The sequence below is a fragment of the Tetrao urogallus genome (genome assembly GCF_951394365.1).
Source record: "Tetrao urogallus genome assembly, chromosome: 1".
In the NCBI taxonomy this organism is placed as follows: domain Eukaryota; kingdom Metazoa; phylum Chordata; class Aves; order Galliformes; family Phasianidae; genus Tetrao; species Tetrao urogallus.
In genome coordinates, this window is record NC_136813.1 from 1,656,435 (window position 1) to 1,669,144 (window position 12,710).

Consider the following 12,710-nt stretch of genomic DNA (forward strand, 5'->3'; position numbering starts at 1 on the left):
TACTGTCTTGAGCTTTCTGTAGAATGAATACTGTAACATCGTACTGCAGTTTCAGGGACAAAAAAATAACCACAGGTCTTCTTCACAAAAGTACTTTCACTTTGGATCAGAGCCCAGTGTGAATCTTGGTTGCTGCAGATGGGAAGTTGGCCAGTTACTGTTTGTTTCTGATTTGATATTTCAGCCTGCTGCCTCTAGGTAAAGCTGTTTTAAGAGACAAATCTTCCTTTCAGAACGAAGCTTTACCTGGCTGCTGCTTGCAAACCAGCTGCCCTGTGTATTTGTACAGAAAGAGAAACAGTTTGAGCCGTTCTTCCTGCTGTTGTTTTCACAGAACGTTGGTATCTCACACTCACATCAAGCAAGCCTGCATTAAATGAGAGAAAGCAAAGAAATTGTCAGCTTTTTAAATAGCTGCATCCAATATCACCAACACTTAGCTTCAAATCTAAATACAAGACTTATTCTATTAATGAAATAAAATAGGAAAAAAAACATAGGAAAAACAAGAGATGCTTGGCAGGGAATTAAAGCTTGTTCAGACTGACTGTGCCAGGTGCTCTGCTTCAGATAGAAATTCTGGCCTGATGCAGGAGGCACAGAAGGAAATGTTAAGGAGTGCATCCTGCAACCTGACCGCCTGGCAATCTGGTCAGGTGTTCTTAATGGCCCTTCTCAGGGTCAGATTTATGACACAGCTTTGAGTTAAGCCTGCCCTCATGCGTGCATTTATTGTAAGAGGTTTTAAATAATCTACTGCAGTATTTCAACACATCTTTTTTATAGCACTGCAGTGACAAAAGCTTCCATGACATTTTCTGCTGCATGTGGACAATCTATTCTGAAATAACTGAAGCATACTGAACCTCTTCCCCAGCCTTCTTATAGGCACTTTTTCCAAGAAGCTGACTTTTGTATCTACACTTAATGCTAAGCCTCTGTGATGAGAAGTTGTACAGATTTCCTTAGTGAAGTTCCCAGAGCTGATGTTTGTATTATTTGAAAGAGCAATCACAGAACAAAGAGATGATTCTGCTTCTATCAAGGGGAAATGGTTTCGAACTAAAAGAGTGGAGATTTAGATTGGATAATTAAAAAAAAAAAAGTTGTTGATGAGAAGGGCAGTGAAGCACTGGGCACAGGTTACCCAGGGAGGTGATGGATCTGGAGACAGCCAAGGTCAGGGGATGGGCTGTGAGCACTGATGGAGCTGTGGTGCCCCTGTTCACTGCAGGGAGTGGGACCAGGTGGCCTCTAAGGGTCCCTTCCAACTCCAACCATTCTGTGATATCACACATCATACACAGCCCTTCTTCAGACCTCCCATCCATCACCTTACATGAGAAGCCTGACTACAGTCCTTAATTTATTGGACAACTGAGCAGTTCCCAATACAGGGAGGGCTATTTAAAACTCCTTAGAGTTTGAGGTTGCTTGTGTTTCTCGTTGATTCTTCACTAGGTGTGGTGACAGGGACAGCTGGGAGGAAAAACACTCCCCGTATCAGTTGGCAACACAAAGACTTACTTTTAATTTACCTTAGCAGTGAATGCACAGACTTCCACCTTTATACACAAAGTGAAAAACCACAAGACTTCTTTACCTGAAGACCGCAGATGAAATTCTTCTGAGGAATCAGTCCTGGGGAGCAATGGAAGATTAAAAGTCTGTATTCCTATTTCTTCACGATGCTGCATTGTTATCATGGCACACAGCCGTGACAAAGGCAAGGTCCCTTTGGCAACCATCTGGTCTCTGACATTTGGGTAATAATACCTGGGAAGACACAAAGAAGCATTGCCAGTCATATCATTTGGATGATGACAAAACAATCATCATTTTTTTTCTCAAAATGCATGCAAGCCAACTTTAATTTGCATGTCTTCAGACCACAGCTGTCAGTCTCCTGATAGCTAGGGGGAAAACTCAGCTAAGTGCTCAGGGTAGACTGAGTACATAGGTAACACTACCTATGTACATTTGCAGTAATTATAGCAAGGCAGCTATCAAAAAGTATTAAAAATTGACATCCCAAAGGAAAACAAGAGAAGGATCTGGCACCACATACTCTCCATTCTCAATTTCTGTTAATAAATAAAAATGCTACTTAACAACTGTTTACGAGGGTGGATGGTGACAGGACAAAGGGGAATGGCTTGAAAGTGAGACAGGGGAGGTTTGGGTTGGATGTGAGGAGGAAGTTTTGGAGGCAGAGGGTGGTGAGGCAGTGGCACAGGTTGCCCAAGGAGGCTGTGGATGCCCCATCCCTGCAGGCATTGGAGGCCAGGCTGGATGTGGCTCTGGGCAGCCTGGGCTGCTGCTTGGCGACCTGCACACAGCAGGGCTTGGAGCTGGATGAGCGCTGTGCTCCTTTGCAACCCAGGCCTTTCTATCATCCCATGATTCTACTTGCAGAACAGATCAGTTGCACCAGTTCCTGAGTGTATAAAATGACTCTAGAGAGTTTCTAATTGTGCTGCTCTGTTTCACTTAGAGCCAGTTCTGGCATCACATCTAATGAACAACAAACAGACCAGAGAAAGGCATCTGCTGTAGCAGTGACCGAGTGATGTGGCAGTGGCATAGAGCTGCATTTTCTTTTACATTTTTTGCATCAGAGACAGACCCTGAACGTGTAACCCCAGCAGGTTGGATAGGAGGAAAAATCTCTTCTCTGAAAGTGGTCAGGCACCATCATGGGCTGCCCAGGGAGGTGGTGGAGTCAGCAGCCCTGGAGGTGTCTGTTCAAAAACTATGGAGCTGTGGCACTTGGGAATGGTTTGACAGTTGGACTGGATACTCTCAGTGGTTGTCTCCAACCTTTCTGACATCTTGCAGAATCACATCTGTTGGCTTCTGCTATTATTATCAAGCATAGCCAACGTGGGTTCACCAAGGGAAAGTCCTGCCTGAGTGATAGGATCTTCTAAGATAAGGTCACCTGCTTGGAGAGTGAAGGAATGGCAGTGGATGTAATCTTTCTGGGTTCTGCAAGGCCTTGGATACTGTCCCTCATGGCATCCTTCTGGACAAGTTGTCCAGCTGGGAGAAAAACAGATTTATGCTATGCTAGGTGACAAACTGGTCACTGGTAATTTTAGCTGCTCTGCTCATTACCAATTTTAATGTGAACACACCCAGCACATAACAATTCTCATAGGAACTTGTGAGTTTTTAATAGCTGAGCTTGTTTACTACAGAAAGAACAGAGGACAGTTCTTACAATTGTGCTTTTCTAAAGCTGCCTGTCTTCATGTTCTCTACTTTCCATCACTAGTAATTAGCTTCAGCTGCCAAAACAAAAATGATTTGAGCTTTGCTTAAATGAGAATCTCATCTTAATCTATACCACAAAGCATTTCACAGTATAGTCTCTTGAAGACTAAAGACCAAAACAACGAAATCATGCTTGCTATTAAAATTTAGATGTGCTGAGCATTTAGACAGCTTTTAGATCACTATGCTGGTAACAACATATAAGAAAGCCAAGTAGCTTGTCCTGTGTTAACCTTTCCTCATGTGTGCTTGCTAATAAAGTTGTAAGAAAAGATGTAAGATAAGAATGTAATCAATATTTTTGGGAGGAAAAGGTCCAAATGTCTTAACCAACATTAAATGCATGTCTGCATCACCTAATGCTGACAACTTCACTCATTTTTCCACTCCCTACCTAATAACTATTCCACAGCCAGAGATTCTTCAATATCAGATGTGTTTCTGTGTTGTTCTGACATCTTGTAAGAATATGATGTTAATCTGTACCTGCACCAGACTTCAAACTGAATTCCTTCTCCAATTGCTCCTGGTGCCATAAATGCACTGACCAGAAGCCTCTGAACTGGGACATCAGCTGGAACCAACAGAGAATGATGATGCTCATCATTAAAGACAGGATCAGGAACACATAAAGTGGTTGCTGTCCGAAAAGGCTTCAACTCGATGCCTACAAGTCAAACAGAAGTTGGTTGAACAGTCACTGCTGAATTCAAATCCAAGCCAATTAATTCCAAGAGGTAGAAAACATTGACACACTAAACTTTAAACATCTGAACTGATTTTGAACAAGTTAACCTGGAATCAGAAGCACTGGAAGACTCGTGGAGGGACAGGAAAGCAGTGCTGGGTTGGAAGCAATACAGCCATACGTGTGCAGTGCCACACCTGTGCTAAAATGCCAGGCCAAAGTGAGAGCAAAGCTGCTGGGTTCATCTGGCACTATGGGAACTCCCAAACTTTGGCTGGTGGAAGCTCAGAAAGCCTCTGTGCAGACCACATCATTTGCTATAGAAACACTCCTGTGCTTCGGTTGCCTGTATTAGCAGGCTTCAGCCTTGTGCTCTCTGCAGCCCTTCAGAAGGCAGAACCAGCAGACAGTAAGTTAAAACCTCCTGGACAAGGCTTGATCTTCTGAATTTCATTTAACAAATCCTTTATAAGCAACTCACACAATCCCACGAGCCACAGGCTGAAAACTACATGTGTCTGGAAGCTGAAATAGTCCACAGCACTTGCTGTGGGACGACATCACTGTCATTTCCTCACAGGAAACAGGTATCAGTGATTGAAAGTACATGAAGTCAAGACTAAGTCCTTTTCTACATTTGAAATGGTTCAAAATACTCCTTCCTTCTGCTAATGATTTAAAACAGGTGGTTTCTCAAAAGGCACAGAAAGCCTTTGGTGAAGTTAACCGTGTAATCTTAGTGTTTCATAGAATCACAGAATGACAGAATGGCCTGGGTTGCAAAGGAGCACAGCGCTCATCCAGCTCCAAGCCCTGCTGTGTGCAGGTCGCCAAGCAGCAGCCCAGGCTGCCCAGAGCCACATCCAGCCTGGCCTTGAATGCCTGCAGGGATATTTCCTGCAAATTTGTTCCTGCATGTTTGCAAGGTCAGTCTGTGAACTCTTCTGTGCTCTTCAACAGAAATGCACTGCGTGAATAGACTCAGAAAGAGGAATCTTTTTTGCTGCACACTTTGCCATCTACCTCAGCTGAGGCAGGCTTTTAAGTTACTGACCTGGCCCAAGGACTGGAAGGTCCTTTTCTTATACTTATATTTAACTTAGGGCAGTGCTCTAAACAAGCAGGTATCACAAAACAAACCTACCATCCGTGTGCAGTTCTGCTCCTGGCAATGCACCAGAGCCAGCCTCTTGCACTGGGAAATAGTACTGAACGTAGCAGTCAGCCTCTCCCCACACTGTGGACTGCAGGGGAGTGAGTCCTTTCACACTCTCCACATGAATCTCAAAGACATGCTCCATCAGTTCTTCCCCTTCTCTCTCCAACTGCTAATAAAGCAGAAGAAAATGCACATGGAAAGGCAGTCTGTATAGGAAACAGCATGCAAGAAGACTGGCAACAAGAGCTTCTAATGAGCCCAAAATGAGGGGCTCAGAACCACTGGGGTACTGTGAAAATTAACATTTCCTGTAATATTTCCTTTACTACACTTGTCACATAAATAGAAGCAGTGGATATATGGGAAAGTAAGAAAGGGAATAATGTCAAGACTGCTGAGAGAAGGCAGACAAAGGAGTACAACACCATCATTTTGTACAGAACACCATCATCTATAACAAAACTGCCTACAAAGAGATTAAGGGATCACCAGGTCTGTTAATAAATATAGAAATAAAATTCTTTCCATCTGTCCCTAACAGCAAGAATGGGAATTTATTGAACAATACCATTGTCAGCTTTGTAGGAGGGGGGTCCAGGAAGTGAGCAGGGCGCCGGGTGATGGGAGGCTCCATTCCTTCTTCATTCTTCAGCCTTTGCAGTGCCACGATCTGATCAGCTGAGCCCATGGCCAGAATGACCCTCAGGCATCCACTTTTACTGCCAGTGAAGACGTCTATCACAGGCATGTAGCTGTCCACAGCAATCACTGGATAGTGAGCCTGAAGCAGCAGGTGGGAAACCCTTGGGTCTCTAGAGTAGATGAAAAGAAAAAAACAAAGCCCTATAATGAGAATGAGCCACGTGAATACATGGGAATATAGGGGGAATGGTTTGAAAGTGAGACAGGGGAGGTTTGGGTTGGATCTGAGGAGGAAGTTTTTGAGCCAGAGGGTGGTGAGGCACTGGCACAGGTTGCCCAAGGAGGCTGTGGATGCCCCATCCCTGCAGGCATTCAAGGCCAGGCTGGATGTGGCTCTGGGCAGCCTGGGCTGCTGATTGGCGACCTGCACACAGCAGGGTTGGAGCTGGATGAGCGCTGTGCTCCTTTGCAGCCCAGGCCATGCTGTCATTCTGTGATACAATTCTATGAATAGGAGCTGCATCACATGCATTTCATTTTAGATGGAACATTCAGTGCAGTTAGAAACCAATTTGTCTCCCCATTTCTCCAAAATTTGGCTCAATCACGTCAGCCTTTATAAAGCCCAGCTCTGAGTTCTGCTGACTGGAAAAGGCTATTTTCAGCAGCAAGAAAGTACAGCTCTAAAAAAAATGAAGTGCCCGTGGTGATAAACCAGCCTGGAGATCTGTGAGCGAGGTGATGAATGGGAACAAGGCTCCTGTTAACATTACTGTAACTACGTACCGTTTTTTATGAAGCAGTTATTTGTCCTTACTGATGGACTTGGGCAGGAATACAGGAAGGGAAAGTGACTCTCCCCCCAAAAAGCAAAGTCTTTAATAGTGCAGTGAAGATATACACAAGCAAACCAGTGGCTTAATGAAAAGAAATAAACCAGCCACCAGCAAACAGCACACTAATAAGTGACAACGTAGCAGCAAGTCAGTTCCAGCACCAGCTGATTTCCTCCTATCATTAGTTTGACCATAACAAAAGAAACCAATCCTTTTCATGAGAGTTTTTTCTGTCCAATATTTTTATTAATTTGAATTATTTTAAGCAAGTATTTGACTGAACAAGAAGCCAAAACAGCAAACCAAAAGGAACAAAGAGCTCTGCAGGGAGCTATTAGATAAAATGACAATTAGCATTTGAAGTAGATGGGCTTTTGATACCACAAGCATTACCTTGTGCTGTGCAAACTGACAACATCCCTAGCAATGGGAGCTATGCAGAGTAAAATTAAGACCAAAACTCAGTCAGGCACAACCTTGGAAAATCACCAATGGAACCACTTCACTTCAATCTCTCAGTTTTACTCACACAGGATGGTTCCTGTGGATCCAAGCACAATGCAGCATGGTGTTTATTTCTCTGTCTACTTGTATTTCTGTACCAGGACACTGTGACTTACTCCAGTATCACTCAGTGAAGTGCCAGATGAAGCTTGAGCAGGACAAAAATGCCCATTGCTGTTGACTATTATTAAGGACTCTCCCACAACTCATCAGATGCCATCTTTGAATACCAACTACAACTTCTCCCAACCCAAGAAAATGTGGAGCAAAGATACTTACTTGAATGAGATGTAAAACTGATGCAGAGGCAGTTTCACCAATCCCAGCAGTCTGTCACTTCCAGGGTTTCCCACCTTGTTCCATGCTTCAATAACCATGATGTTGTTCTTCAGTCGCTCCAAGTGTTTGGAAGTGAGGGAAAAAGGCATCACCTGCAGAGTTTCATATGGGATCAGGACACAGAACACACTGAAAGCTATTTGCTAAGCACTGAGCATTCTAGTGACCCTACGTTATGGCACAAAACCGTGTTCTTCAGTCAATTTCCAGTCATAAACCACAACTTTCTTTGGGAAAAAAAGAAAAGAGAGAGAGAAAAAACAAAGGGTAATGAGAAACTGCATCTCATACTGTGCCATACAGCCAAACAATATTGGAAGTAGTTTAAGTGCAATGGGCAGGGCCAGGCAGAGAAGTCCCTAGGTGGGTAAGGACAACTAACCTTCAAAAGGTTTGTCAGTGTGCAATAGCACATTTCAACCAGTTTGACACAGAAAAGAGGGGACTTGCCTGAGAAAAATTAAAGGTAGGCTGCGTTGTACCCCATACGACTGCAGATCTTGTTGCCTCCTCCGTGTTGAGCAGCTTGCAGTTCAAATACACATTACAAGAAGTGTGGAGTCCGCTGTTTTCAGCAACAAAATCCTTCCCATCTGGCACCATCAGCAGCACATGCAGTAATAACCCATCATCTTCAGCTGCAGGCAATCGTGTCACCAGATTACGGGCCACAGGGGTTGCAACAGACCACGGTGGCTGCACATTTGTGCAGGCTGCTCCTGTCTTGTCTGAGTCCACGTTGTTGCTTAATTTCAAGCAGCTTTCTGCATTCACACGGTCCCTGTTGGGCTCCCAAAGTTCCATCCGAGGACTTCTTATGGCATGAGGTGGGATTTGCTGCTGCACAGCCACTGAACACCTGGCAGTGGTGCAGGTGAAGTCCTTGTTGTCAGCTGCAAGCTCTACTGATAACTGCATTGAACAAAGCAAAGAGCGGATGGGAAGATGTGTTCCATATCAAGACAAGAGACAGCAAGGTGAACTTAGAATCATAGAATCACCAAGGTTGGAAAAGACCTCAAAGATCATCCAGTCCAACCGTTCACCTATTCCCAACAGCTCCCACTAAACCATGTCCCTCAACACAACATCCAGCCTTTCCTTGAACACCCCCAGGCTCGGTGACTCCACCACCTCCCTGGGCATCCATTCCAGTGCCTGACCACCCTTTCTGAAAAGTAATACTTCCTCATGTCCAGCCTGAATCTCCCCTGCCATAGCTTGAAGCCATTCCCTCTGCTCCTATCACTGATGACATGAGAGCAGAGGCCGACCCCCAGCTCACTGCAGCCTCCCTTCAGGAAGTTATAGAGAGCAATGAGGTCTCCCCTGAGCTCCTCTTCTCCAGGCTGAACATTCCCAGCTCCTTCAGCCTCTCCTCATCAGCCCTGTGTTCCAGACCCCTCACCAGCTTTGTTGCCCTCCTTTGAACACGTTCCAGGGCCTCCATGTCTTTCTTGCAGTGAGGGGCCCAAAACTGGACACAGCACTCGAGGTGCGGCCTCACCAGTGCTGAGTATAGGGGAACAAGCACCTCTCTGTTCCTGCTGGCAGCACTGTTTCTGATGCAGGCCAGGCTGCCATTGGCCTTCTTGGCCACCCGTGCACACAGTGGGCTCATGTTCAGCCCAGCATCCATCTATGGATGGACCCCCAGGTCCATTTCCTCTACGCCGTCCTCCAGCCACATCGCCCCAAGCCTGCAGCGTTGCCTGGGGTTGTTGTAGCCCAAGTGCAGGACCCGGCATTTGGCCTTGTTGAACCTCATCCCATTGGCTTCAGCCCAGCTCTCCAGCCTGTCCAGATCCCTCTGTAGGGCTTCGCTACCCCCAGGCAGACCCACGCTTCCAGCCAATTTGGTGTCATCTGCGAATTTACTGAGGGTGCACTCGATGCCCTCATCGAGGTCATCAATAAAGATATTGAAGAGGACAGGCCCAGCACCGACCCCTGGGGAACACCGCTCACAACTGGTCACCAGCTGGATTTGACTCCATTCACCACCACTCTCTGTGCCCGGCCCTCCAGCCAGCTCCATACCCAGCCAAGAGTGCACCCATCCAAGCCTCGGGCTGCCAGCTTCTGCAGGAGAATACTTGGGAATGATGCATTGCCTGTTTTGTTTAAAACTGTGTTGGATTATCACCCAGGGTGCTTACCTTTAGGCACAAGCTGTGACTGCAAAATGAACTGCACCAAGTAGTAACCTATGTATGCTTAGCCAAGGTGAAAAGCTCTTTGAGCAAGTATCTGTCACTGTCTTCACCTTGTACAACTACTGCTTGAGGAGAGCTATGCCAAAGGAGAAGTGTTTCTTTCTCGATGTTATCTTACATCTTTACATTCCCTGTTGGCTTTAGCTGTCCCTAAATCCTTGTCTGTACCCACTTCTACTGTGGGCTCCTATTTCTTCTTTTCAATTGTGCTGCATTTGTCTTCACTTTTCCTATTTTTATTTCTTTATTATTGTAATTATTATTAATTTATAAACACTCTGTCCTACATCTGAGTTACCTCTTCGTGTTGTCAAGATTTCAAACAGTCAGACAGGTATGGATGAAACCATGTGTGAAATGGCAAAAGAAACACCAGAACGTGGGTTATAAGGACTGTCATGGATAAGACAGCAAGAAGAGTAAGAATAAATTGAATTCAGAACACAGGGCAGTATGATGAAGAAAGGACTTGAGCCATAAAATGCCCAGCTGAGGAAAGCAAAACAATCACTCAAGAATTTTGCCTAAGAATTAGGAGGAATGAGAGAAGGTACTGAGGCACAGGATCCCAAATAGTACCTACTGCTAAGTGGTGCAAAATGCACGTGATGAGGAGCTCAAAGCATCTGTCAGCAATAACCCAAGAAATGTGATGTGGATTCAGCAGCTGACAGCCCTTATCCCCCACGTCTGGCCAGAGTAGCTGGACACGTATCCTGCTGACAGGTAGGTATCACACTGAGTAAAATCCAACAGATGGAGTGACCAGAATCAGTTTTCTTAAAAATAAAGGTCAGTGTTCCCTTCCGTAAGTCATTGCACTGAATTCTGTTTCACTGGTTTCCTACAGTGTCTCCTTCCACTTTTCTTCCCCTATATCTAACCTTAGTGTGCTGTTTTGCTCTCTTCTGTGGCTCCTCTACTAACAGCTCAACTGAATGGATTCTATGGGGTCTCTGCCAATGTTAGGGGAATTGGAACTAGATGATCTTTAAGATCTCTTCCATCCCAAGCTATTCTGTGATTCTACAAGAGAGCCACTCAGTTTCATAGGTCCATATGACAGAGAACATCAGGCAAGTCCTGAAGTGTCAGAACCAATCCACACTCACATCCTTTGGGAATAATTCAGTTCTGAACGTAAAGTGTCTAAATATTCTCTTCACCTTTCACTTCTTAACCTAGGGAGCTCTTTTATCTTCAGAACTGGCAAACCTCTCAATTGTGCTGTGTAGAACTGTTACTCCTCAATCAGAAGCCAAACATGCTGATAGAATCTCTGGCTCAAGAAGGCAACTCCTGAAGACACGATCTGCTCCCGATGGAAGGAACATCAGATCTCTGTCAGGAGAGATCTGAGATCACATCATGTGTGAAACCAAGGAACACAGATCACAGAATCACAGAATTGTAGGGGTTGGAAGGGACCTCCAGAGATCATTGAGTCCAACCCCCTGCCAAAGCAGGTTCCCTACAGCAGGTCGCACAGGTCGGCATCCAGGCAGGTCTTGAACATCTCCAGAGAAGGAGACTCCACCACCTCCCTGGGCAGCCTGTTCCAGTGCTCCGTCACCTCACTGTAAAGAAGTTCTTGCTCACATTGCTGCACAACTTCCTATGCTGCAGTTTCCGGCCGTTTCCCCTCGTCCTGTCTCCACTCCCCACTGAACAGAGTCCATCCTCGCCATTCTGCCCCCCACACCTCAGATACTGACAGACCTGGATCAGGTCCCCTCTCAGCCTTCTTTTCTCCATGCTGAACAGACCCAGCTCACTCAGCCTTTCCTCATAGCAGAGATGCTCCAGGCCCTTCACCATCTTGGTAGCCCTCCGCTGGACTCTTCCCAAGAGCTCCCTGTCTGTTTTGTGCTGGGGAGCCCAGAACTGGACGCCGTGCTCCAGATGAGGCCTCACCAGGGCAGAGCAGAGGGGGAGGATCACCTCCCTCGACCTGCTGGCCACGCTCTGTGCAATGCACCCCAGGATGCCATTGGCCCTCTTGGCCACAAGGGCACACTGCTGGCTCATGGCCGACCTGTCATCCACCAGGACACCCAGCTCCCCTTCCGCAGAGCTCCTCTCCAGCAGCTCATCCCCCAACCTGTACTGGTGCATGGAATTATTCCTCCCCAGATGCAAGACTCTACACTTGCTTTTGTTAAACCTCATCCGTTTTTTTTTTGCCCAGCTCAGATCTGCTGCCTTCCTGCTCTCATACACCAAGGCTCCCAGCCCTGAACATGTTCCACACAAAAGCTTACTGACATCTGTTTTATTCTGCAGGCAGAGGAAACTCACACAGTGAAATCCTTAAAGAAGGTTCTAAATATTTCTGTGACAGCTTGAGGGAAAATAAAAATTAAAAAAAAAAAAAAGAAGTTTCATGCTTTGTTTTCTTGTACCTTCATACCTGAGACTTGACAAATTAAAGGAGAAAATATACAAAAAAAGAATATCCAGCCAAAAATAAGTAACAACAGGTGGTTTAGCACAAAGCCCATGTAATAAAAAAACATACCTTCAGGGGTCCAACTTGTATCTGATCTCCCTCTTTTTCTACAGGTATTTCACAGCTGAAAGTGAGGAGTTCTGACTGAATGACCTTGCACAGCTGAAGCACTGCTGAGCCAATGGCCACTGGCTGAGGGTAAACAAGAACATATTTTGTAAGATTTCTGTGAAGGTTAAATAGCTGCAGGCATGCTGTCAAGAAAAAGCCTCCTGAAAGAGCTGGGAAATGATGGTCAGCCACTCACCCTGCCCACTCATACACCATCAGCTGCACTAGCAGAGATATGTAGGAAAGCTTCCCTTGCTTCCTGTTTCAGGTGGCACTTGGATAACAGTCAGGTTCTAGCACCTTCAGGATGCTAGAAAACACAAAAATTAACATCCCAAATCCCCATGACTGGGAGAGATTTCCATTCTTGAAGACACAATTTATGAATCCATTAAAAGAAAAGCTCCTTTTTGAACAGAAGGGCGTTGTTTAAAACAAAACACAGGCTGAGTAAATATCCCTAGCTGCCTTTCAGTGCTTGTAGATGATT

At 45.5% G+C, this 12,710-nt stretch overlaps 1 protein-coding gene across 1 annotated transcript in view; it reads right to left on the reverse strand.

The window, feature by feature from the left end:
• C2CD3 (C2 domain containing 3 centriole elongation regulator) overlaps positions 1-12,710 on the reverse strand; it is a gene marked incomplete at both ends in the record, with an annotated part of 56,671 nt that overhangs the window by 29,424 nt on the left and 14,537 nt on the right. The window contains 8 exons of the mRNA XM_079549361.1: positions 247-367; positions 1,604-1,776; positions 3,763-3,943; positions 5,109-5,292; positions 5,692-5,935; positions 7,385-7,536; positions 7,895-8,356; positions 12,179-12,301. Coding sequence (XP_079405487.1) covers positions 247-367; positions 1,604-1,776; positions 3,763-3,943; positions 5,109-5,292; positions 5,692-5,935; positions 7,385-7,536; positions 7,895-8,356; positions 12,179-12,301 — 1,640 coding nt within the window. The remainder of the gene's footprint in view (positions 1-246; positions 368-1,603; positions 1,777-3,762; positions 3,944-5,108; positions 5,293-5,691; positions 5,936-7,384; positions 7,537-7,894; positions 8,357-12,178; positions 12,302-12,710) is intronic.